General features: G+C 43.0%; 1 protein-coding gene across 1 annotated transcript in view; it reads left to right on the forward strand.

Annotated features, from left to right (window-relative positions):
• Positions 1-27,639, forward strand: part of LOC125003866 (voltage-dependent calcium channel gamma-2 subunit-like) — a 75,165-nt gene that overhangs the window by 35,640 nt on the left and 11,886 nt on the right. Inside the window, exon 2 of the mRNA XM_047578106.1 lies at positions 12,513-12,596. Coding sequence (XP_047434062.1) covers positions 12,513-12,596 — 84 coding nt within the window. The remainder of the gene's footprint in view (positions 1-12,512; positions 12,597-27,639) is intronic.

Genomic DNA, 27,639 nt, shown 5'->3' on the forward strand with positions numbered 1-27,639 from the left:
ATCAGGTGATGTTTGTCATCTTTACCTGTCGGCATGAGTCTGCATCACCTCCTTTCCGGAATTAAAAAAACAAAACATAAAGTCATGCATGAAGGAAGGGGAAGGGATGTTTAATTTGGGGAGGAGGGAAGGAAGGATGGAGTGAGATAAAAAGAGAGAGAAGGCCAGTGTTGCTGCTAGTATCTTGGTTATTTATAGTTTAAATGTCCTGGCTCTTTTTTGCCTGAATTCATTGTCTGCCCCTCTCTGTCTCTTCACTCCTCTCCCCCTCCAGCTCTCTCCTCCCCTCCACATTTCCCCCACACTAAACTCTCCACATCCCTCTCTTCTCTCTCTTTTATTCTCTCCATGTCTCGTCTCTCGAGTTGACTTCCCTCCCTCCCTATCTCTCTTTTTTTCCCCTTACATCCCTCCCCTCCCTTCCCCTTCATCTCTCTGCTCTTTCATTAGATATTGGGTCAGTGCTCCCTGCTCTGCTCCCCTCCCGTCCCTTCCCGTCCCCTCCCCTCCTCCTCCTCCTCCTCCTCCTCCTCCTCCTCCTCCTCCTCACCCCCAGCCCTCATGGATTCTGCTCACTGGTGTGGTGTTTCTTTAGTAATGTTACGCAACGCCCATCACAGACGCACCGGGGGGCATGGGAGGGTGGTGGTGGTGGTGGTGGTGGGGGTAAGGAAGCAAAACAACCACAGCGACGTAGCTGGATGAAGAGGAGGACAGTGAACGAGAGACGCACAGGGGCTCGCGTTTCATTTGTTGTTGACCCACTATCTCATCTGGTCTCGTCCTCGTGAGCTAATAGCAGATACGTCTGTTTTTTCAACTGGACCCTCGATGTGTTTCAATGTGATTTCACGTGTGAAATTACGACAGCGATCATCTTTTCGTGCAACGTTTGCATCTGCAAAGCAACTCTTGATATAGGATACAGAAATATTTTAGCATATTTGTGATTAAACCACAGTGTAACCGGCTCAGTCCCCTAATTTTAATAGCGGCTGTGAGTCACTGCTTGACCTCTGCTTAAATTACTTGTTATCAATAGGACGTTGAATTTGCGGGGACTTTTAAAAACGAGAGAATAATTATAAATAATTTTGGATGTGCGGGGGTGCGTATTTTTAGCACATTCAAACATTAGATGGTGATTATGAGAGAAAATGATGCCTAGTTTTTAAAAGTTGACACAGGTAGCTTTGTGCTGTGTTATCCGCTGCCAGTCAAAGGTTTGGACACATCTTCTCAGTTAATTCAATGAGAAAGTGTGTCCAAACTTTTGACTGGTAGTGTATATAAAATTTTAAAAAACGTTAGGCCTAGAGTCTTATATTTCACCAGTGGTGGTGAGGTTATTTTAACATTACATCCACTCATCGCTATGTGTGTGGGTAATATTTCCCCCTATCCCTAATAATAGTTACTACGGAAATAAAAACTGTCGCATCCATCGCAATATCCCGTCACTAAAGATCACTAGGAAAGATTTTCACACATCTTCTATAGTTTATTTTGAATTTATGGAAATATGTGGATATTAAAAATGTTTTCTGTCTGTGAAAGATATTGTTCAGTTTTGACTTGAAGAAGGAATCAGATTTAAGCAAATAGTCAGTGGTTTAAAGGACCAGTGTGTTGGATTTAGGGACATCTAGTGGTTAAATTGCAGATTGCAGCCAAATTCTCCTTCCTTTTCAAGGGCGTGGGAGAACCTGTGGCCACTAACAATACAAAAATGTAAAAAAAGAAAGAAATCTGAAATGTGAAATGCCTTTTTAGTTTGTCTGTTCTGGGCTACCGTAGAAATGCTAGTGGCGCAACATGTCGGGCTCACTGTGTTCGTTTAAAGGCCTCGTTTTAAGATCAGTTAAACGAAGCGACTCTTATTTTTACTTGAGCATACACACTGAAAAACGTTTTGAATGTTATAGATTTCATATATTTCTGCAAATACCATCCCTTTAATGTTTTAAATAACATAAATGATACAAACATTTCACCAAAATTACGATGCGAACTCACAAATAACCAAACTTTCTGTGCAGCCAGCACTGAACCTCAGTCACCAAACCACCTCATGAAGGTAGCACGTCCTGCACTAGCCAGGATTGGCCAATATAAAGCCAATTTCTAGGAGATGGTCGCACGGTACAACAACACTATATAAATAGTGTCCTAACCTCAAAAATCGAAGTGACTTTTTAGTGAGTGATGGTGATGATACTGCGAATCCTCTCAGATGTCACTACAAAACGTTGATACCCGAGAGGATTCACGGTGCTCAACATAAAAATCTAAAATTACTCGCACATCTCAGAAAAAGTGTCAGAAAAAATGAAATAATCAGCAATGACTTTGCTGATACTGCGATATTATTTGTCTGTAATGAAACAGCTGTTTGAAACTTTAAGTGGATCTGTGTCAAACCCAACAACTTCAATAGAAACTCTAACAGAAACACCAACGTTTATGACATGTGTAAACATATATAAAATAATCCTGATACAGTTTTTGCCCTCATTGATTCATTCTTATGTGATTAATCATAATGGGTGTTTCTTTTAAAGGTGTAGTTTCATAATTTCTTGCCTATATACGGTCTCTATTAGACAATAAACAGTTGATGAACCAAATCCTACACTCGGGTGCCATAAAACCCATGAAAACAGGGCCTCATTAAAAACAAGTCCACAATGAGAAATGATGAGAATACAGAGAAAGAAGTCCAGGTGACCCATTTGCAATCGTGCAAAAGTCTTGTTAAAATCATTGCGGTCAGGTGACTGTAGGATAATTATCTGAAATGCCTACTCATCGTGAGAAATTCAAAGTCATTCGGTTATTTGAGTGAAAAGTGAAAAGCAGGAACAATGACTCGCCGTTGTGTTGCAAGTGAGGGTTTTTGTTGGGGGGGTAAGATGTTATGTAGAGCTGTAAAATGAGGGCGGGGAGCTGTTCCACATATAGCAGCCTGGTGTCACTTTATACGAGGCCAAACATCTGTTGCCTCATTTATCAATGAGCTTCACGGGGACGCTATCAGCTCCGGGTTTGCCTCATTTAATTTCTCCGTCTATCACGCCTCTTACGCCGGCCTCTTTCCACTTTCCACTTCCTTTTTGTTACCCCATTTCCTTCCTTCCTTCCTTCTTTCCCTCTTTCTCTTTCTGCTTTTCCTCTGTGCCAGAGGAATTCATGCGGGTGGGAGGGGCTAGGGAAAACATTTCAGAAAGTTTTACTCACCAAAACTAGGATAGAGCAGTGAGGGGACCGGAGAGAACGCCGAGGGACTTCTCAAAAGGGGGACAGTGTGGCTGTTTGCAGGTGGTTGACGTGACGTGCCATTAAAGCGTGCGTTGTTTATTAACTGTAAGATCCCATCTGCGCATTTACACCTCCAGCACACGTATGAATGTAAGAACCCCGTCAAGTTAGACAAAATCAAACAAGGCCGACGCAATTATTTTAATGCACATACGTTGAGACTCCGTTGAGCTTTAGCTTCAGGTTTAATCTTGACATTTTCATTTCCATCTGCAATTGCAGATCCCTTTCATAGTAGAAGCCTACAGGGACACCGCGAGAGACAGAGGAACCAGTAATCTCAGTTAGACCCTCAGACAGCAAAAGTGACAGTAGTTACACTTCGCCACGTTTCCGGCGTCGTCTACTTTGCAGGGTATGTGCCAAGAAACTTCGCTAATCGCAGCTCTGTTCTTTTTCACCCCTCGGCCGCGCATCCTCGCTTCCTTTCGCTGGAGCTTTCAAACCCCTCTACCTCATCTGGAGAAACGGGTTAATTTGCTGTGAAAAACTCTTGTTCGCTGCGCGCACGCACTCAGCAAGTTGTAGCGCTCGTGTTCTTAGAGCGCTACATGTCAGCCCTACTTTCAGCAGCTGCTCTGCGGTAGCTCCGGCGTCCCTCTGCTTCAGCGCTGGACACGCAGAAGGAGAACGGACGACGGGGAGTTACTGTAACGATGTGAGCGATGTAGCCGTGATGACTCTGCTTCTTACATCTATAATGGAGATCTAAAGTGGCGCTCGGCACCGCGGCTCCACGCGCACATTTGCCTGTTATATTCAGCTTCCTATCATTAATTTTTTGGCTTGCCTACCCTTGGTCATAGCCTTGGGAAATAAATGTTTGACGTAAATACACAATCGACAGGATCAGTTTGGCTGGCAGCTGAAATACACTTAGCTTAAATTTCGTAAAAGCCCCATTATTTCAGAGAATACGGTACCCAACAGTTTCTTAGCTTAGCTTAGCATAGCAGAGCTCTGTCCATACGGAAACAGGGGTTTGTGCTTCACCCACAGCCACTACACTTCGTAGTGTGTCAGTATTAGCGTGTCTCGACGCATAGTGGGATATGTGAGGTGCTGTAAAATTACAATGAGTTCCTACTTCCTCTTGAACCGTTTTGCAACCAGCTAGCCTGCTAACATGCCAGCAGGATTTCATTGTGGGGCGTTTACTGAAAATACTTATGCATGCAATCAAATGGAGTGATTAGATGTTTGATCGGCCCGGCAGCGGAAGGGTTTCCAGAGTGGGCTAGCAACCAACGTGAGCAACAGAGTCAAAGATGAAAGGCGCACTTTTGTGACAATGCAATATGTTCCAGGTGTGCATACTGCTCAAAAGTGAAAAGCAGACATAAGGTTATTGTCTTCCTGCAGGATACAAGACTAACTCGTGTAGGAGTGATCAGCTGTTTTGATAGAACAGCTTATTGATAGTTGAATCGACTATCTACACATGCATGTCTTACATGCATCCAGATATAAAAATAAATCAGCCTTCCTACCATTGGTCTGTTTAAAGTGAATAATAACAGAAAAATGTGCTTCTTTTTTTTGTTTTTTTATTGTTTTTCAGTGATCACATTAAAAGTTGATGGTCATGCGTAACCAGACCCAAGAATGTGTTGTTTTACTGCTTCCCTGGGAATTCTCTGCGGCTTCTGTTGGTCAGAAGGCACTTCATCCATTGATTTAACATTAAGGGAAATGTCACGATGAACTCATTTGGACTAACAGTGTTAACACGGGGTTACTAGATGGTCTCTGCCTGGTCGAAAACATTGGTGCCCTGCACCACCCCTCGTTTTTTTTTTTTTTTTTCCAAATTACATCCAACAAGTCACTGCCTACTTTATGTTTTGTGCCACAGAAATTTAAAGTTGAGTTTAATCAACACTGATCCTCCTCAGTTCTCAGTACCTCTGTCACATCTACGCTCATTTACTGTATGTGTGCACACATGTGCATGCCTGCTGATAGGAAAAGTAATTGCTTACTCTAAATTAGGCAGGCCAAATAGAGTGAAAATCTAATTCCGCATTTATTACAATTATCGCTAATAGGTCTCTCTATTGTTGAACATGGTCGGAAATTGTGTGGAAATGAATTGGGCAGACCGGGGTTCAAAGATTAAAATGAAATGCAGCTCACAGTGAAGTCATTTAATGAAGTGAATTCTTTTTTCGGGTCTGGCCCCGTGGAGCGGAAACACGCCTTCTGTATCAAAGTTTTATTTCTGATATGCGTGAGGAGTCCTTTGTATTTAATAGACTTTTTATTTCTAGTGCATGGTTCAAAGCAGTAAACCCAAGTGCATGTACAATAAGACGAGGTAATTACCTAAATAAATGATCACAACGGGAGAAATACATGCATCGAGAAGAAAATACCAAACTGGTACGTTTACTCTCCAAACATAGCCACAACATTATGACCACTGCCTGACACAAAAGCGGTTTAGGAACAAAACAAAAAAAAAATAGGAAGGTGGTCATAATGTTATGCCTGATCGATGTACCTCTGCATGCAGTTGCATAGTCGTACACCCCGACACTTAACTTTCCTGTCCATCACTACATAAAACCTGCCCGAACGGTTTGATAGACCCGGCAGATCTTTCCTGGAGCATAATCAGTTCCCAACGGAGAACAGCGGTGAAGTCGGTCAGCCTTCCAGGCTGCTTTAAATCCACGGTTATTCATTAAATGTTGCTGACACGGGAAGGTGGGTGTTGGAGAGATGGGACAGACAGGGAGAGTTTTATGCATCTCTGCACAGCGCTCACGGTTGGTGTTGTTGCAGCCTTAAAGATTCAGAGGAGGGGAAAGGATAGTCGTGTTCAGCACAGGCGAGGAACACAAAGAAATGTTTACAGAACCATGAGAGGAGGGCAAAATAAAAAAAAATAAATAAATAAAAGTGCTCCTGGCTGAATTAACATTAATAGATTAAGAGAAGAAACACGTTTTCCGTGCACCACACTTGTAATCCAGTGAACTGAGCAGCTAGCCAACGCTTGCCATGCGACGCATCTCCTTTGAGGTCTCTGATGTTCATCCACCTTTGCCGGCGGAGGGATTACTTTAACGGCACTTCAGCGTACACATCGACTGAGCCACAATTAGCATAAGGAATAAAGACACTATGCCAAGCATTTGCATAACACACTGCGGGTTCAGAGGAGAGCATTTATACTTTACATCTTTCATTCTTACACACACACACACACACACACACATTTCTGTATCTCACCGAGCGGGTTCGGATGTTAATGCTTCATAAAAGGACATCTGCTAGTGTTTCATCACACTACATTAACTTATCCTTAACTGCTGCGAGGTCAGCTGATAAGCAGGATCGCGATTGGCGTTTAACAGCAGCGGGGTCGCCGGGGTCCCTCCGCATTCCTATAAATCATCATCACAGCGGGGCCCTCTCTCGCGGTGAAGAGCACGAACGGGCGACGAGAGTCTTCCTGACCCCTGGGGTGCAGGTTGGTCTCGGAATAATAGTATCTGTTCCATGTTTAAGCAGGATGCATAATTTAACAGGGGCAATTTGGAAGAGCGACACTCCATTATGACGACTGTGTCGAGAGGAAGGGGGAGGAGGGGGAGGAGGAGGACAAGGGAGGTGTTCAGACGGGGATTTCGCTGCAGGCACAAAGGTTTTGTCTTTTCGTGAGCAGAAGATCGGTTTATGTCACTGCAGCTGAAGCATTTCAACACGAGACACTGCAGAGCTGACGACGGTGCTAACAACAGTTGGATAAAACATGTTTGCACACGTTTGTCTCCCTCATACACAGCAACACATTATTATTATTATTATTATTATTATTATTATTATTATTATTATTATTATTATCTACTTATAGGACCATTTTCATGCTTACATTTTAGCCCTCTAACTGTGTTGTGCTGAACTACATTACTCAGTATTCAGAGGTCCTGGTTTATCTAAATACACCAGTCAGACATAACATCATGATCCACCTCCTAATACTGTGTAAACCCCAATGATGTGAAATGCACTGCCTACTGCCATTGGCTAGGCTTGTTAACTGGTGTCTTCTTGTTGGTTGCTAGTTGGTAGCTAGCTGGTTGCTAGCCTTCTGGCCGGGTTGGGCTTCTAAATGTGTTTGGCTTGAGATCTTGGCACAAGGGATTATAACATCTTATCCTGTGTAATAATGAATGTAGGTTTCCCTTGTGCCTCCAAAACACTTCTGACCCTGGCAACCAAATGTTGTCAGTGGGAGGCCTTCGGGTCCTGTGGGTTTAGGGGAGGGGCTTCTGCGGATCATCCCATAGATAATTGATTAGTTTTGGATCTAGTGCATTTGGAGGCCAGGACACCTTGTGCTGTTCCTCTTTTTTTCAGCTGTTCCTAAACCATTTGTGTGCCTGTGTCAGGCTGCATCGTGCCTGGGATGGCTGCTGTCATCAAGGAGTGTCATTGCTATGGGGTGGATGGTGCCTGGTCTGGTGTAAAGCCCACACTGCGAAATAGGGCTACCCATAAGATCGTTCTTCCTTTTTCCTCTCTGAAAGGTAGAGATGTTTGTCCATTTTTTCAAAAAAACAAAAACAAAAAAATCCGAATAAAACGTGTTGTTACATGATCATTTATGTAAGTACCATAGGTCATGTTCGGGAAAACACACCGATCAAGGGAAAGCATGTGCCACTGTGTTTGTATACAGTTTATATAGCGATATGGCACACTATGTTTATCGATCATGGCAGCACACTGGCAAGACCGTGAGATCCGTGAGCTGCTCTGCATCCATGGAGAAGAGGAGATTTGGCGGCAGATATCGGACACTGTGCAGGACACAGCGATTTATTCAAATATCAGCAGCCTTTTGAAAGAGCTGGGTTTTGACCGGTCCTTTCTTCAGGTCATCAACAAACTGAAAGTGTAAAAAAAAAAACTCTGATAAATGTCAGGATGAGCAGGAGCGGCTTGGGACGCACCATGCTGTCCATTGTTTACCTCGCAGTGTTCCAGTGCACTTAAATGTCTAATGATGGCCTTGACAATGTGATGATGTACTAGAAGGAGGAAAAAAACAGGCATGAAGTTCTCACAGTGGGAGGTCAGACCCTGGACTGCTGACAGTGGGAAAGCACACCAAAGGCAGGTTGACTCGGGTCTGAAAATCTTGTGTCAACCCGGTATTTTTGATCTGAAAGTCGTATTAGTAACAACCACTTGAATGCCAGGTGCAAAAGTTTCCAAGCGGAACATTATTTTGTCACAAGATGTTTTTTACTTCTCTTGACAGTGGTTTTAATCTTGTGGCTGATAGATGTAAGTGGCCATTGAGTCTATATTGTGCATTTAACCCAAAAGTCTACCATGAAGCACGCTGCACAGCTTTCTTCCCTGTAGAGACAATAAATGATGTTCTTAATTTGAATTGCAGAAGCAATAAAGAAAGAGACAGAGGAGGAGGAATAAGAGGAGGAGAGGAGATGAGGAGAGGAGGAGAGGAGAGGAGGGCCGTGGAGCCAAGCTTCAAATGGGAATCCGGTCTTCAGGGTGCAGGCACATGTATGTATGTTAGTGCGTGAAAGCGATAGGAGAGAGGAGGAAGGGAAAATGCAATTCCAGATTACATGTGCTTGTGGTGCAGCGTGGGTGGGCATGTGCTGGAGCGAGTGAGGGATCGTGTGAAAGGGAGAAAGAAAGAGGAGTGATGGCGGAAGGAGAACGGATACAATGGAGTTTCATTGCATCCATTGGGCGCACTGTCGAGTATGGCATAGAGACACGGGTGCTCTTAACAATGACTTGAAACCAAACAGTTGTAGAAGTTGAGGGAGTTCTGTGGATCGGCGTCTTTGCTGTATATTCTCCTACGTATGTCACCTAGCAACCGCAACACCATTTTATAATACCGTTGGTCGTATATGTATGAGCACCGTTTTATGCAGATATATAAATATATGTAAAAAAAGAAAAAATGAATGGTCGACACACTCATGTTTAGCAGGTGTAGGGACTTGAAGACTGACTAAAACCTACAGAGATGCATTAGTCATACAGTGAGCACAGACTTCCTCCAACACAGAGTGCAACGCTTTATGATTAGCTTAGCGTGTCGCTGACAAAAACAGTAGGAGCAACGACATTGTGCTGTATTAAAATTGATGCAAAGACAAAAACGATAAAGTATGTGAGAGTGAACTGAAGCCTGGATAAACTGGCATCTAAATGCATAAGTTGCAGTTTTACATGTAAAAACGCACAATGACTTAAATCAAGAATGAAATATTTAGGTTTCTTTGTTTTTCTCCTGTCAACAGTGGACTGGTCCAACTACTGTGATAAAGTCCAGCTATGCTATCATCACATATGTCATAGGGGTTGTTCTATGTTGAGGCCCATTCATATTCATATTCATAGTTTTGGTGTTTAAAGTTTTGAAATCATGTCCAACTAACCTGTGTCCTAACAACGACTAACCGGGAGGAGGTTTGGGTAGATGGTGGGAGCACAAAACCCTCAGGACAGACCACAGGGGTCAGTTCGGTTCCTGTCTGTGCTCAATCACCAACCATAATCACTTATCATCCGAACCTCTTCCACGTCTTAGGGGTCCAGCATCTTCAATTAGGGATGGGTGCTGATGCTCAGTACCATAATGGCACCGGTGCTGAGGCAAATGGTAGGAACAAGAACGAAAACCAACGCAGATTTCGGTGCCACTGAATTTTTAATTAGCTCTTTTTTTTTTTGCTCCAAGAACTTTATTGAAAATTTATAAAGTGCAAATGACAAAAAAAGAAAAAAGTCCCACATGAAGTCTCTACACATGACGTCACATCAGTGTTTCACCTGCATGGGTGGAAGTGAACCTTCAAAATGCCTTAGGAGGAACGGTCAAAAGTTTGGCTGTGCTTCACCTCGAAAGATGCCAACTCGGCAACCTGCAACAAGTGCTCCAAGGAGATGTTGTGCAAGGTCTGGACTTTGATTAAACATCTGACGACGCACTTTTAAAAGCCGAGAAATGAACCGACTTTGATGGCCTGCGAGACTCCACGCCAGCAGAGTTAGCAGCATGGCCGTAGAGGAAAAGTAGTTGATACACTGCTGTTTTTATTGTGATGATTATGACAGTTTATTGTGAATTTTATTTTATATTTGTGAATTTATTTCTTAGTTTTAGTTGTATTTGTGATATTTAGTATTTTGTTCAACTTGCACATCACAAAATGCCTTAAATGTCAAACGGCTCAGTTTTTGGACAGTGATTTCCATTCTTTAAGCACCGGTTCGGGCGTCGTTTCAAAACGGTATCACATAAAATCTCAACGACCCATCTCTATCTCCAGTTTCCTTCCTCTCCTCCATCACCGACCTCACCCCTCAACCTTTAACCTTCTTCCCCGTCCTCTTCATTCGATTCTCGTAGAGAGTAGGGAATCGTATTTTCCAACTTTTCAAGACCCTCCTAAAATCTGCTTCTTGCTCACTGAGGGCGAATGACATCACCAGAAAGGCTCCACTTCTGTGTCTGTAACTCTCCTGTGTGCAGCACGGCAGGATTCAAGTATTTTTAACGCGGTAGCTCCAGTCACATTTTGCAAAACAAACATTCACAGTAACTGAAACAAAAAAAAAAAAGAAAAGAAAAAATGGTTTAAGAATGTGAGGCTATTTCTCGAACCCAACCGCTCATTGCGGTACTTTCTTAAAAAAGAAAAAGAGAGAACAGTATTTCAACAAGCAGCACTTTGCACTGTTCTTGCTGAAATGATGAAATGATGAAAGCATTTTGCCAGATGCTGAAAGGTCTCTGCGCCTCTTCCCCGTTGAAGCGTTTTCTTTAATCTATCCATCAAAGTCTACCTGGAGAAAAACACTTTGTTCGCCCGAGTGTTAACCGTGGTGTATTAAAGATATGTAAATACGAAACAGGCGGCTCTTAGAATCCTGTCATCCTCTTTTCTTTTCGTATAAAATTGTTCTCCGCTCCGTTGTCATGATGAAAAATGCGAAATACCTCTGTAAGTTTAGCACAAAGGCCCGTCGCCGTAACGACACGGAAAGACGAGCGGTCCGAAGCTACAGCGCAGTGCGTGGACGTGTGTGTACGCCTTGCGAGCGTGAGACACATTGTGTGTTGGTGTGTGTTGCAACCGACGCCCATTTAAAAAGTCAGGCACTAGTCTTTCGTCCTTCAATCCCCAATTAACAAGGGCCCATTTAATTGCAGTGGTTTGGGAGGGCATACAATTACCACTGGAGCTGAACCAACTTATACACAAACAGACACACACACACACACACACACACACACACACACACACACACACACACACACACACACACACACACACACAATCCCTCTTAATGAGCAGCACTATCAGCTCTTCTTTCTTCCACACCATCATTTGCATTTTGCTCACACTCTCCTCCTCCCTCCTCCTCCTCTTCACCTTCCCACCTGCATTTTTAGATTCACCTCCTCCCACCTTCTTCTTCTTCTTCTTCTTCTTCTTCTTCCTGTCTGTCACTTTCCGTCCTGTTCTGCGTTTCCGTCGGAGCTGTTGACAACATTTACCTTCCTCTCCTAATCTCAAATGATGGATCTGACGTCCTCACCTTTTCTAGTCTATCTTTAGTTGCCCTCGCCCACTTCCTCCTGTTGTTCCGTGTCTCCTCTCGTCGCCGATCTTTTCATTTATTTGCCGTTATTTACATTACGTTACGTTACATTTGTGCAACCAAGTTTAAGGACTGAATAGAGTAAAGAGGCCTTTAAGTGCTCGGCTCCTCTTTCCTGGAACAGCCTCCTGAATCTCAGGAGCTTTATCCCGCTGTCTGATTTTAAAGTTCTCATTAACTCAGTGATAAATACGTGGGTTGGTGCTTGTCATTGTCCGTAGCTATTTAAATGTTACCATTTGTGCTGGATTAATATTACTCTCTATGTATTTGTTGTTGTTCGTTGTGTCCTGTCTATAACGTTTTATGCTGCTGCTGCTTTGGCCAGGTCTCCCTTGAAAATGAGATCATTGATCTCAGTGGGACTAACCTGGTAAAATAAAGGTTAAATAAAAAAACTAAATACATGAATTATGTGGATGCAAATCTGTTAAAATATGCAATACTGAATTTTATAATTGCTGTTTAGCTTTTTCCCTTTGGTACATGATTATTAACACTTTTTTTTCTGTCTTTCTGTCACACAGGCTCTTTTAAAGGCATGTGTAAGCAGATAGATCACTTCCCTGAAGATGCCGACTACGAGGCGGACGCTTCAGAGTACTTCCTACGTGAGTCCGTCCTTTCATCGTCATCTTCCATATTCACATTTATCACAGGTTTCATCTACCAACCTGCTCCCACTTTAACCTTGATTTCATTTGTTTTAAACTTAAGGTACCGTGCATTAATTCATGACTTTTCTACAACAGTATCTAAAGTAGTATTCATCATATCTGTTGTGTCAATGGGAACTTAAAGTCCCGTCCCAGTAACCAGGTAGCGTTGTTGCATCGTCGTCAGATTCATTCTGAGCTGAAAATATTATGCAAGATAAAACCAATGCAAGAACAGAGTAGGCTTTGCATGCATGACACAAGAAAGTAAGGATCATTAACCCTTTATGGGGTGAGGAACCACATTCGCTAATATGTCAAAGAAGGTTCTCAGTCATCCAGGTCATGGTAATCCAAAAGGCATTTTAGAAGAGGCAACTAGAATTTCTTGAAGACGTTTTGCCACTCGTCCGAGTAGCTGCTTCAGAAACTTGCTTGGCCATAAACTGGTACCACTGATTTCCATAATGACTGAATATTTACCTGTTAAGACTGTGTGCCTAGGTTACTTAATCTATGAATGGGGCCTCCAGTCTCAAGGTGTGAATGGTGTTGAAGATTCTTGGGGACAGAGGTCAAGACTGGTATTTGAATTACCGTAACTCACAGCGGTTTGCTCTATTGACAACATTCAAAGTGTGGCTGAACACTGGGAAGGTACTTTTGTCTGGAAGACCTTCGTGACATCTCAAGGGTTTAACTAACTTCATTTTTACCAACAAATTCCTCCAAACAACTGTCTCTTCCTGGGTCTCCCTGGTTTTATGTTGCTCCCCAACCTGCAGCCGAAAGCAGCGGTGCATCATCATTACCGTAATGACAGCTTTTTTTCTCAGAAAGTGCAACGTCCCAGTGTTCAGCCACAATTTAAATTTTGTCCATCATGAGTTATGGTAATTCAAATACCACAAGCGTTTTTTTTTTTATGTGCAGGCCCATATTGGGGTCTTAAAGGACTAATTATTGAGGATTTTACGATGTATAAAACAGCGCCCCTGAAAAAAGGAAGAATGGTTAACCAATCAGATGAGGCTGCTGTCATGACATTGCTCAGCTGGGATTCGCCAGGATTGTGTCAACACGGTGCAATCATCATCAAACCATTGAATGAAAAAACAAGCATATAGATTAGAGTTTTTTTGTGATATGGCTTCCTCTAAAAAATGCCTGTGCCACTGGTCGCCGTGTCTCTTGGTTGAGAATTACAAACATGGTCGTTTTCATCCTTCCAATCAGAGAAGATGAAGGGAACATTATCAGGTCAAATGTGGTCCATCTTTGGATGAATGTAGAATTTGTTTGCCACTTAAGGACGAGGAACCATATATGGTAACTTCATTGGTCTTGATTTTCTACATGAAAATGAAAAAAGGCTTAAAATGTCCTAAAATAACACTCTAGGATTTCCATAAATATCAAACACACATATGTCATTCTGGACAAATATGTGGATTTAAATGATTAAAATGAATTGCAGAGCATATCAGGATCAAATCTGCCACCTGAAAACTTGGGACGAGTCAAAAACAGACTTGGCCAATGAGGACGACAGAAAGGAAGGAGGGAAAAAGGCAAGAAGAGGGCTAGGACAGGGAGAAGCAGAAGGTTGAAGAGGAGGAGGAGAAACTAGAGAGGACGGTGTAAAGTTAGAGCAGAGAGACTCAAAAAAGAGAAGGAGGGGTAAGAGGTGGAAGTGGAAGGACGGGGAGGAGGTCACCAATGGGGAGGAGGAGGAGGAGGAGGAGGAGGAGGAGGAGGGAATGGCAGAAGAAAGAGCGAACAAAGTCTTTAAGTAGACTCATTCTGGGAGGTGAAAGAGGACGGGAGGAGAACAAGGCAAAGGACTGGGAGAGGGAAAGGTGGAGGAGGTGAAGGACAAGGAGTAGGGTACCAGTGCAGCGCTGTCGCTCTCCCAGCGGCTTGCCAATTAGGACACTGTTCTTCTATAAATACTCCAGGCTCCACAAAGTGGGTCACACCTCTCCCTCTCCTCTTTCCTTCCATCCATCCATCCATCTATCCATCCACCCATCCATCCATCTATCCGTCACCTCGTCCCTCTTGCTCTCCATCCATCTGTCTGTCCATCTCCGCCGAGGCCATCGCGCCTGTCTGACATCTGGAGGATGGAGGCCGTGGGGTGGAGCGGTGGAGAGATGATGGGGAGCAGGACAGAGAGGGAACTCTGAGGCCTCTCAGGTCCACTGTTGTTGTTGTTGTTGTGGTTTTTTTCTAAGGAGTTTTAGAAGGTTTTAAGCAAGTTTGGTTGGAACAAGCTCTCCTACTTTTAGACAAAGTAGTTTTGGAAATTATGACTTTCTAAATGGTGGTGGGATTCAATGTCCTTTTATTTTGGCTCCGACGTCCTGGGTGGAGATGGATGCCAAAGACATGTTGTCTGGATCTCTGGTATCTTTTAAACTCTTGTGCTCAATGAACTAGCTGCAAATGACTTTGAGTTTAGTACTTTTTGTCTTGTCGAACCAACAAACTCTCTTTTTTTCCTCCTTTCCTACCATGTGTGACCACATGAACCACTTGAAATGATCTTATGTGTTTGTATTAATTGTGAGATACGCATAATCAGGGCGGCAGTTAGCACTGATGCCTCCCAGCGAGAAGGTCCGGGTTCAAGTCTGGCTCGGAGCTTTCTGGGTGGAGTTTGCATGTTCTCCCTGTGTCTATGTGAGGGTTTTCTCCAGGTACTCAGGTTTGAGACATGCTTGTTAGGTTAATTGATGATTCTAAATTGACCCTAGGTGTTGATGCGAATGGTTGTTTGTCTCTGTGTTAGCCCTGCGATGGACTGGAGACCTGTCCAGGGTGTACCCCGCCTCTCGCCCCATAGGCTGCAGTGACCCCCACTACCCTAGTGAGGATAAGTGGAAGTAGAAGATTTTTGTGTCATTGATGGATTACTGTGTTGGTCTGTATTTGTACTTGTTGCTAATTATGGAGACACCAATTCTCAAACTAAGGCCTGACAAGTATACGTGTAAAACCAAGCTAGGGGCAATAACATAAACAAATAATTTTCAGAAACGAGATTTGCCAGATTCTTTTAGTCTTTCGTGAGTTTTTTTTTTTTTTTTATCTGCTTTTATTGTACAGTAACTCAGACCCTGTGCAGACGACGCAGACCGTAAGAGTTGTGATTGATACTAGCCTGTTTCCACTTTGGTATTTCCAGCTGTTATTCCATCTCTGCAATTTACGAATTGATTGTTTTGGATCAGTACAGATGTAACACAACAAGGGAAGGTTAACTGAGGAAGTTCGAAGATACAAATATTCGTATGAATCGTCTTCTGCGAAATTTCTGTGAAAGTTTTAATCACCATTGTTGAAAAAGAAGCAGGAAGTAGAAACAAAAATGAACCCAGCTGACACAAAAGACACAGCACCAACTAGTGTTTGGATGGTGTTATCACAGGGTGACGACTGCGCCAGTATAAGTGGCTCACATTTGGCTACGTATGTAAGTTACGGCGTCAGTGTTACACAGTAGTCTAAAAGAATCTTTAGCGCGACTGTTTCGGATACAACAAATCTGTTTCTACGCAGTACTTGGTTGGCTTATCTCTGTGAGCCAGTACATTTCTGCTCTGATAAATATAGTCTTTCAGTTGCTGGAAATAGATTTTTTTATTTTTTTATAAAAGTGTATTTTCAGTGGTGAATTGCTATTATTGTGCAGTATCAAATAAATGGTTAGATAAAAAAGCTACATCATGTTCTTGTCATATTATAGCGTAGCTTTAACTCAAAATCCCAAAACATCATAAAAAACAACTGTTTTCCAGTAATTTATCTGTCAGTTTTTGTAGACATTGAAGAAATATTATATCTGCAGCCTGAAATGAACGAAAACCACCAGTTGCTCCTCTTCTCCTCATTGCAGTATTTGACCTTTTTTCTTTAGGCATTAAAGCCAGTCTTTAGTGGAGTTGTTGGATGTAATTGCCATCTAAGCGACACTGCTGTGTCAAGTGCCTAATTCTATGTGACTTGACGCATTATAATGTCATTCCGTCGCTATTCCCTTTGTCATCTGAGGCACCACTTTTATAGATTTCAGAATGACATGATTATCATAAACGCACTGACACACTGACTCCTGCTCTCTTTGCTTTTGGTTTCCTGTCTCCGGTGACATGGTAATCAAAGCCTATTCCACTGGTGCACTCGCTGCTAGGCTAAATTACTGCAATAGCAACGTAAAGTGTGGATGACGGCACATTCTGACGGATGGAAATGATGCAACATTCCTTTATCGGGGAGGGGGATTTTCTCTTTTACTCTGATGCACATTCAGAATGTCATACACATTCCTACCTGGATACTTCACGGTACAGCCTCGGTCTTTCACTAGTGACCAGTGAGCAGGTCACCTGGTGTCTTGTTATAGAGCAGCTAAGAGACAGGAGACAACTGCTCTCAGAAAACCTTACCCATCCACATATGAAGCGATTCGCCCTTTGCACATAGCTTTTTGGTTGACAGCTGGTTTGGAGTGAATGTTCTGGATTGTACTTGCTTGGGTTTGCCCAAATGTTTCAAATATTGCTTGTGCGTGGAAAGTATTAGACCTTCTTCTTGAGGTCAATGACTCTATTCAGGTTCACCGGATTCACCAAAGGAACCAAGAGTTGAGAACAATGTTTGTGTCATAGGCTAATTCAATCAATAATCAGGACCATCACTTCAATTGCGCAACCTCAAAGTTGAGATTAGCTCAACTATGTATCTGCTCACTTCATGCATAAAGGTTGTTTCACCTACGACTACAACTCTCTTAATGACATGGTCTCTTGTCTTCTCATTGCTGCTTCCTGTTTGTACATTCCCTTTAGCCTTAAATGTTGCTACAGTACCGAAGTCATCCGGCCTCTTTTCAATTTCAATCTCAGTATTTTTACTGTCAGATGTCAAAAAACAGCATTAGTACCCTCTATATTTGTATTCACCCAGAGTACCCAGAACATTGAGTTCCAGGAACAATTTTCAAAGACCTTAAAGGTTCTGTCAGATAGTTTGTTGTACAAAACGTTTAGCACTGCTAGCCCCCTGAATACCTTTAGTTAATATCACATTTGGTGGAGAAAAAAATGTCCACAAAACAATTCAAACATTACCTGCAGTAGAAATGTACACCAATCAGGCATAACATGACCACTGACAGGAGAAGTGAATAACACTGACCATCTCATGGCAATATAATGTTCTGCTGGGAAACTTTTGCACCTATCATTTATGTGGATGTTACTTAGATATGTAAGGCCGACCTAGACTTGACCAGTCATTCCCACCCAATAGTAATGACCTGATGATAGGATCAAAATAACTTGATTTTCAGAGCATTTTCGTGGAGTTAATTTTTGTTTGTTTTGTTGTTGTTTTTTTAGTCAATTTTAGTTTCAAAGGAAAGTTAAGTTTAATGTATGTGTTTGAGTCAACTACTCAGACTTCAGTTTAAGGAACCTAAGGCCGAACTGTTTGTGGCTTTTGTTTTTCTCTGGGAGGAATTGAACACATCCCATTCCAACATCCTTCCCACAGATATCTCCACCATCTGACAGAACTGTGCAGCTTTTCTTTTTTTTTTCTTCATTGTAAAAGTTTGCTTAAAAGGCTAATCACACTGAAACACACAAGACACAAAGAGACCTGCACAATATTAGGGAGGTGGTCATAATGATTTGCCTGATCAGTGTCCTTCGGTGAAGGTTTTTTTTTTTTGGTCCCTACAAACATATGAGTGTTGGTTTCATATATACAACATATGTGCAGAGAGGGTGATTCCACACCTACACTAGTGATTACCTTGGTAACCAACCCAAACCTCATAGTCATACATTCACAATTGAGCTGCAATGAAATAAATGTGCACTCCCCCCCCCTTTTTTTCTTTCGCTTTCCTCTGTTGAGTTCTTTGTGCTGTTTGTGCTGGGCCAACATCACATAACACGATGTAGAGGCTGTCAAATTAGGCTGTAGAAAGCAAACAAATGTCGACATGCTCTTGTTTTTGTCGAGACATCACGATGCATCCGGGATGCTGCATCAGTCGTCCTCAAATGAGATGTGCTGCACAGGAGAAAAGGAGCAGCAACGGGGCAACGACGGCGGCAACGTCGCCGTGACGAGTTTCATGTTTGCTCAGAACGGGGCGGTTGTGCCGGGCCTGTGCTCATAATCTGGATTAGGATTTCCTCATGAGGAGGTGACTCCTCGTTAGACGTGATAGACACAAATGTCCAAATTCTTGAGCGCTGCTACCACTTACTGTGGACCACTTGCAACAACTGAAGCTGTAATAGAGCAGTATTGCGTATAATATGGAAGTCGTCATTCATTTTGGATTCTCTCTCTCCCCAAGGGCCTTTTCTATCTTCCTCCCTCAGTCTCTCGCATGCTGAGTCCCCCCCCCCCTACATCACCCACCCACCCTTGCTGGGTGAATTTGTACATGTGGTTATGTAAGCCTTCATCCTACAGCAGTTGTACTTTCAGCCACAGAGAGATAGAAAGAGGACTAGAGACACCACCCAAATCCTTCTCTACACCATAATATAGAGGATACAGGGGCCAGAATTTACATTCACCTTGATTAGCATGGCCGACAAATTTTGCACAAACCAATTCAATTCAGTTTGAAATACTTGTGCGGTATATGCACGTGTGTGCATCTAGGTCTACAAACATCGCCTTCTGTTGTGGGGCGCTAGTGGAGCGTGTGGAAGTAGAACGTTGACTTAGCTCAAACATTTGCATGAGACAGAATCCCAAACTGGGTCTGCAGCTAAAGTCACAAGCTGTCCTGAAAGCAAAGATTATACAAGGACATAGCATTCACCTCGGCCTGCTGAGACCGTGATGTCCTACATAGCGCTGGTTTTTTGATGTATAGTATACTGTCCATCATATCTCTTGCACTGTCGGCTATTATTGCACGAGAACGCTCGCTGCCCTTGAAACCTGAGCTTCTGTTTGTTGTATTGTTGCTTTAGGTGACAAAATGTGTCTCCGTGCACCATAAAACGACACTATGACTGACGACGATATTTACTCGTGTTTACACAATTAGAGAATGGTCTGAAATAGAGTCGGCTTCGGCTTTGGATCAGAGGAGGAAGTATGTGCGGACACATTAAAGAACGTCTTTTAAACCTCTATTTCGTGCACTTGAAGCGGGCCATTGTAACTGCTGTGTGTTTGCAGCGTTGGAAGTGGCGAAAAAGGGGAAGGGTGTGAAGTCTCTAGCACACAGTGTGTGTTGGTGTTGAGTGAGTCCTGAGTGTCTATGTGCGCTGTGTCATGCATGAGGCCAATGAATGGGATTAGATATGGCCGACAGCTCAGCACTGGCCCTAACTGGCTTGAACGAGGCCCAGTAATACATATACACACAGAGAGACTTTTGTGTTTGCTATATTTGCGAGAGCCCTCATTGAAATTCAGTGTGTCCTCTTGTCTTCTGTCCTTGATTCTAAACATCGCAACTGCTGCCTAATCTTAACTCTAACCGATGCTCGAAGAGGTGACCCTTCATTTGTTGCTTTGATCGATAAAGACGCCATAGAACAGTGCTTTGCACTTTGTTTTAGAGGACTTTAAATCCACCCCAATGATGGAGGGTTTCTGGCAGTATCATAAGCCGAAATACCACCAGAAAACCTAGAAATGTGGTAAACATCAAGGAGATATAAGATGGTTACATATACTGTGAGACAGAGCTAGGAGTGTCTCGGCCGGTGTCAGTACTGGGCTTCAGCCAAGCCCATTCTTTTGCAGTTATTTGTTTTTGGTCTGCTTTAAGCTGAAATCATATCCCCGTAGTGTCCAAACTTCTTCTTCTGTTTAAATGGCAATTGGCTAGTGGCAAAGCTGCCAAAAATCTCCCAATACTTAACATGCCTGCTGTGTTACAGAACTTTGCTCTGGGTAATGAATTCAGTTAGGCTGCAGCTTTCAAATGACGTAATGTGGATTTGGTGAGGTACTAGTGCACCCAGGAAAAAAGGCTGCACCAAAACATCTACAACAAACACCGAACCCTGCTTTTAAAACCTGCCCAGTCTTCATGGCCTCCTCCAGTTGTCCACTCCTGCGTGGATGAACAGTTCACCAACCTGCCCATGAATCCTCTTATACTCTCAAACTGTCACATAAGATCATCAGCTATGTCTTGTATCATTAGATTCTGCGTGTTTCCTTCAGTCCGATGTATATATATCTATGACAGACATTTGTTTATCTTTCTTTTCTTTATCTTCTCTACCCGGCTGGCCTTCGGCAGATGGGTCCCTGCATATGAGCTGGGTTCTGCTCAAGGTTTCTTCCTGTTAAAAGGGAGTTTTTCCTTGCCACTGTCACCTTCTGACTTGTTCTGGAGGTTTCAGGCCAGTTCTTATAAAGCGTCTTGAGGCAATTTGTATTGTTATTGGCGCTATTTAAATAAAGTTGAATTGAATTGAGTTGAATTAAAAGAAGAGTACAGTTTCCTCAAGACAGAGTCACGGTGAAAAACGTTGCAGAGAGTGTTATGGAGTTTATCACATTGCATTAACGTCAGCAGCCCCATTTTTTATCCTTGATATAATTGCATGGTGCAAACATGGAAATCAGATTGGGACTTAGATCAGCCAACACCCAATAGTAATTGATCGGAGGCAAAAAAAAAAAAACTTGATCCCTAATTAGAGTACAGTGAAATTCATGGTGCCATGACGCACTCCACAGAACATCTTTGAATAAATGTGAGTTTTTACTGGTATTTACTGACTTTATATAAGTCAGTTAAAACTTAAAAGAAAGCGACTAAGTTCACCTTCCTCTAAATAGTACAGGTGGTGACTACCAGATACATGTTTTCTCTTCAGTACTACAAACACACACAAAACCTATTTTTCTTGATAAGTTTGGGATCTAGTGAATTTGGAGGTCAGGTTAACACCTTGTGCTGTTTTTTTTTAGTTGGTCCTAAACTGTTTTTATGTGTGTGTGTGTCAGGCTGCATCCTGTCATCGAGAAGCGTCATTGCTATGGGTCCTGGTCCGTTCTGGTCTAGATGGGTGGTACATGTCTAAATAACATCCGTACGAATGCCAGGCCCAAAGGTTTCCCAGCAGAACACTGAACTGTCACAACATGGTCATAATGTTGTGGCGGATTCTTGCATGTCCCCCTCTTAAACATGCAGCGGATGAAAAGAAAAAAAAAAGAAAGAAAAAGGCCTCAAAGTTGAGTGTTTGCGTAAACGTGTAAATTTAGTCACATCTCTGACCTTTAAAGAAGAACAGCATGAAAATCTGAAGACGAGAGGACTCTCCAAAAAACTGTCCTCACTCGTAAGGTCTCAAACGTGATTCGTTTCCCAAAATAGAAACTCGACGCGCACGCGAAGGGTCCTGGTTTGCCCCCGAAAAACCGCTCCGAAAGTGGAAGCCGTGCGCAGTCCCGGCTTTTGCTATAATTAGAAGCCGGATGCTCGTACGCGAAGCCGAAACTTCGGCGCGCGGGAAGACGCCGTGACGTCGTCACCGCTGACGACGTCACGCCGGCTCTGCTGAGGTCACCGCGGCTTTATCCGGAGGCCTTGCTCTGACGTGGAGGCATATCACGATTTACATGAGTAATACGGCATGATAATGACTGGCAGGCTGCGCGAGCCCCCCCCCACCCAACTGTGCGCGTGTGCTACGCTCCTGTGATAACACACATCTGTCAGCTGATGTGTGCGCTCGGAGACGATTTTTTTTCTATTTTTTGTCCGTTTAAATGAGATCAGTTTGTCATTTCTAAAAATGATTCTCGCAGTAAACACGTTTGTCAGCCTTGCATGGACACGCACACACACACACTCATAGTCAGATAGTTATTCCCCTGTAGCTGTTTTGCTGAGTTCCCACTACCACATGTTCTTTGCTGCTGGGCTCTCCCACGTGGGCGAAGTGTGTGTGTGTGTGTGTGTGTGTACTAAAAGTTTGATGTGTGTCTGTGCAGAGAGGGGGGGTAAGATCGAGCGAGCAGATTGTTACTGCACGGCTTGTGTGCAGTGTGTATGGGAAACACCCCACTTTGGAGGGTGAGTAGGTGGCAGGCTGATCGATGAGTGTGTTCACTTTGTAGCTTGTTGAGCTAGTGTGTGTGTGTGTGTGTGTGACAAAGTAATGGTGGTGGGGGTTTGCTGCACCGTAGATTGTGTGTACACCGTAGGTTGTGTGTGTGAGTTGTGCGTGGGGAGCTCCCGTGGTGGTGTCCGCCCCCGCCTCTATAATTCAGCCGCAATTACAAGGCTCTCCTCTGCTGCAGCTAATGAAACCATAAGTCAGCCGGAGACGCGCACATCTAAAAACACGCACCACTGCAGCGGAACCAGCCGAGCACCGGGAGGAAGGGAGGCAAGATGAAGGACTGTAGGAAAGACAGAGCAGAGCGGCTTGTTGTCTGCGTGTGCTCACGCTCTCTACCTTCTGATTCGCAATGTATAGGCAGGCATAACATTATGACCAGCTTCCTAGCATCGTGTAGGTCTCGCTTGTGCTTCTGAAACAGTTGTGCCTTTTTTGTGACGTTTTTTTTTCGTTCTGATATGAATCTTTAATATACCAGGATACCAATGTATTTGATTGACCACGAGACACTGTTTTAGACGCTGTTTATGTACGGTGCGACTGTGTCACTGTGAGGCGTGGTGAAGATGGAAAGGTCCGACAATGAAGCAGCAGAACGTCCCCTATTTCTGGGGAGAGTCCCTGTTTTGGAAGACCTGTCCCCCCGCTTAAGCTGTCCCTGAAAATGTCCCCAGTTTTAGCTTTTTATGAATGAGAAAAAAACTGTTGCGCGCAGACTACAGTTATTACGGTAACCGGTCGCACTGCTGTTGACGTTACAGGCACAGCAGTTTAAATATGTTTAAATATGTTAAAATAAATGAAACTGTAAATGTCCCTGTTGATTTCATCTTGATAACATTTAATTCTTCTTTTACTTATTTGTTTTTGTACCTGAGCTGTAAATGTCCCCATATTTCCACATCAGCAGGCAGTGCTAACACAGGGCCATGCTAATCTGTTTATTCCACAATATTTACTCATCATCACATTAAAACAGTCCATCCTTAATCTCTCTCAACCAGTAGAAGATTTTGTAAACACGTGATTATACATGAAAAAAAAATAAATAAATAAATAAAATACAGTGATACTGTCAGAATCTTGAAAAATACTGTGATATACATTTTTGGTCACCGCCGAGCCCTGGCTGCTGCCATCAATGAGTGGGAGTGCCTGGTCTGGTCTAGGTGGGTGGTACATGTCTAAGTAACATCCACATGAATGTCAGGTCCAAAAGTTTCCCAGCAGAACATTGTTTTGCTGATCGGTGCATATTAAGCTACATGTTGCATGCCTGTAAAAATGACAGAAGGAATAAGCAATAAAAAACTCGGCGTCACCAGAGATGATGCAGCGGGTCATGTGACCAGTTCGTTTGAAGTCCATCTTCCTCAAAGTGAAGTCTTTCAGTCAAAAAAAAAACACCTTTCAATGGAAAAGTGTACAACTTGAAATTTCATAAGCATCGCTTTTATTTTGTGAAAAAGTGTAATGGAAAGACAGCTTTTTTTTGGTCAGATGAAACATCACAGAGTAGAAAATTATTCACGTTCATCACAGACTATTACAGGAGTATCAATAGCAGCGATGTGACCATCATGATTCCCTCCTCCCTCCTTTGTGTATCTGCTTCTCTGTGTACAATAACACTATAAAGCCTCAGAACTTTCATCTCATTTAAAACAGCACCAATAAACCAATAAAAGTGCATAATCCAACGGGGAAGCATAGAAACAATATTACAAACGGCCTTTGTGCCGATAATTAGCAGCCAGGTGACCTGTCCAGGGTTTACCACCTCTTCCTCAATTATGAGCTAATATAGGCTGAATCCCCTGCAGCCCTCGACGGGATAAGCCGGTATGGATATTGGGTGGATTGACTGATGCTGACAATCAAGTGTTGATTGCCCTGGGTAGTAATATTCACAAAATGCTAATTCAGATTACTTTGGCGTATCTTGTGATGAATGTGCATCGTATCATCAGCTTCATATCCAGCCCAGCAAAACACTGGCTCGTTGTCTTCACATCATTGCTGCACATCGACAAAAACAACTCTCGATTCACCGCTTGTGCAGAGACCCCACGATACATTGTGTATGGATGATATTGCGTGTCTTACGAAGAAGTAAACGTTCCAGTATGTGCACATTTTCGACAAATACTATATGCGGAGTGCGTTTCCTACTGGATGAGGCACTGGCAAAGAACATTTCTTGAATATGTTACACGTATAGGAACCCAGATCCCTTCTATGTCCCTGGCTGAGGTACATTGGTAAAGCAGCCCACTGCTCCAGGTGTGCTCACTTGGTTGTGTTAATTGCATGCTTTTTTTGTGTACACAATGCACAACAGCGTCCTTCTTCTTGGAGTTCAGCGTGTTACCATTAGTCGTCCCTTAACAGCCTTTCTTTTTCTTGGGGTGGCAGTAGCTCAGGAGGGCGTCTGATAACCGAAAGGTTTGGTCCCTCTTTTGTCCATTGTATCCTTGTGTGAGACACTTAACCCACCCTGCTCCCGGTGTGTAACCCCACTAGTGCAAGATTGCAAATGAGTTTGATAGTGGTCGAAGAGGTGATTGACAGTTTCCGTCAGTCTGTCCCAGAGCAGCTGTGACTACTGAGGTAGTTTACCACCGCCAGGGTGAGACTAGGCAAGCGGATGAATAATGTATTCAACTGTAAGGGCTTTGACCATCTAATGATAACAGCAATGCTGCAGACCCCTTCATGGCCTACGTCACTGTGATGTCACAATGTTGGCTAAAGGCAAAACAGAAGGAAGTTTGAGGCGAACACTTTCACTTTCAAAAATAAAATGTCGTCTTACTGTGTTTTTTGGTGCCAAAACTGAAAAATAAAAAACACCAACTTGAAGTTTTATCACATACCAGACACTGCCAGTCGTAGAAAACTTTGGTGTGACTTTGGTGATTAAAGGAAAAGATTAGAGTGAGACAATCAACAACTCACACATCATATCAGAGAAGACTACAATCATCAGTTTCAGCCTAGATAACGTTATGGGTTAGAATAAATCTTGACTGAAATTATGTTAAATTAATCTTTATTGAGGGGATTCTTGTTGCATGTTAATGCTAATGCTAACCGCTAGGTAACCAACGTTAGCCTACGTTACCCTCCACAGTGGTTCCACTTACTTCTTGTAATATCTTTGTTCGAGAGGCTTCACTTGATGAAGACAGACCAGATTTTGTCCCCTCTGCGTTCGATGGACAAAAGTCATTGCTCAAATTCTTCTATTACAAATCTTGCACATGTCCATTCAAGACATTGTCTAACAATTTGTATGCCTTCAATTTTTCTTTAGTGTAGACGCTGTTTCTCTATGAGGTTCATGTAAATGTCTGCCCATTGAATGGTGGACAGTCCTGTCAAATCGTCCATCACTCACTCAATAGACGTTTTGACAAATTACGTTAATCATTATTTGGGGGATTCTTGGTACTTATTAATGCTAATGCTAACAGTGAGCTAATGCAACGTTACTTGCGTGTTTCAGAGGTGTCCAAGCAGAAGTTGCATTTACTACGTTACGCATGAATGGTCCCATCAGTCAACTTTTTAAAATAACACTCACCGTCTCAGAGAGTGAGTGTATTAGTATAATCTCTAAAATATGTGTTTGCCTCGTCCATTCTTGCCAAAACAGTACATTGAAATATGCTAACGTTTACAAGCTATAATGTGTCAGATCTTTTGCCTCCAGTTAAGCCCCGCCCCTCAAAACACGTCACATTGTTTCCAAACTGTGAAGGGGTCTATATAGAGCCAATGCATTATTATTATTACTATTATTATTATTATGTACCTTGCTCTCGCTCCCACAGTAGGTATTGAAAAGTTTGACTTGATGGTATGTTTGGTGCAATGTGTGATGAGGCAGGGTGGTCTCAAGTTTGCAGACATCAATCCACACCCGCGGAAGACAGACCTTCAATTCCCACAGCAGCCTGAAGCACGCTCGACAAAGAAGCCGAAAAACATACTGTATACGTCTCCTCACGCAGCTGCCACTGAATCTCATTCACTCTCAACTCGACTCCCTCCGTCTCTGCGCCGTGATGTGCTTGGTGGCGGGGTGCGCCTGGAGGCCGGCGCATTTTAAAAATTCTCCCTTTCAAATTCCCTGCCTTCTGCTTAAAACGCAGAAAGGGGGAAAAAAGAGGGAGATAGAGATAGAGGGAGGCAGAGAGAGCGCGAGACAGCGATCGCTCGAGGCGAAGCAGCTTCACAGAGAAGCGGAGCCCTGCAGCCTTCGTGCTTCTCCTCTCGTCTCGTCTCCCTTTTCCCCTCATCTCTCGTTTCTTTTTCTCTGGTTCTTTTTTCTTTACGTTTTCCCCCATTTATCCCACTGTACATCTTGCGTTTTTGTCCAATTCGTCTTTCCGCCGCAGTTTCCGCCTTTTTCGTCCGTTGTCCTGTATTTGTTGAAATCCCTCGTTCCGGCTCGTCACTTTTCCACCAGCTTCTCTGATTAATTTTCCCATCGAGCGTGTGAATGTTTTTGAAAAAGTGACTTTCTATCCATATTCATGTCAAATTAAATTACTGAGATGGGATTTAAGACTCTTTGAAGGGATATTGTGTATCTGTTCCTTTTAAAGAGCCGTTCAAAGGACCGGCTCATTTTGATATTTGTTTATATTCAAGATGTCAGCCTGGGGGTAACTTATTTTATCCAGGAAATAATCACTGACAGGAATGATTGGGTAAGATTAGACGTTTATTATTCTGAAATATGGATTCTTGATAGATTTATTGCGTGGGAAATTTGGTGAAGACCTCTGTGTTAATCCAGGAATCAAGCCTTGGTCAGTTCTTTGGGAGGACCTATTCTCACGTTTTTGTCGTCA

This window comes from Mugil cephalus, chromosome 2 (assembly GCF_022458985.1).
Source record: "Mugil cephalus isolate CIBA_MC_2020 chromosome 2, CIBA_Mcephalus_1.1, whole genome shotgun sequence".
Taxonomy (NCBI): domain Eukaryota; kingdom Metazoa; phylum Chordata; class Actinopteri; order Mugiliformes; family Mugilidae; genus Mugil; species Mugil cephalus.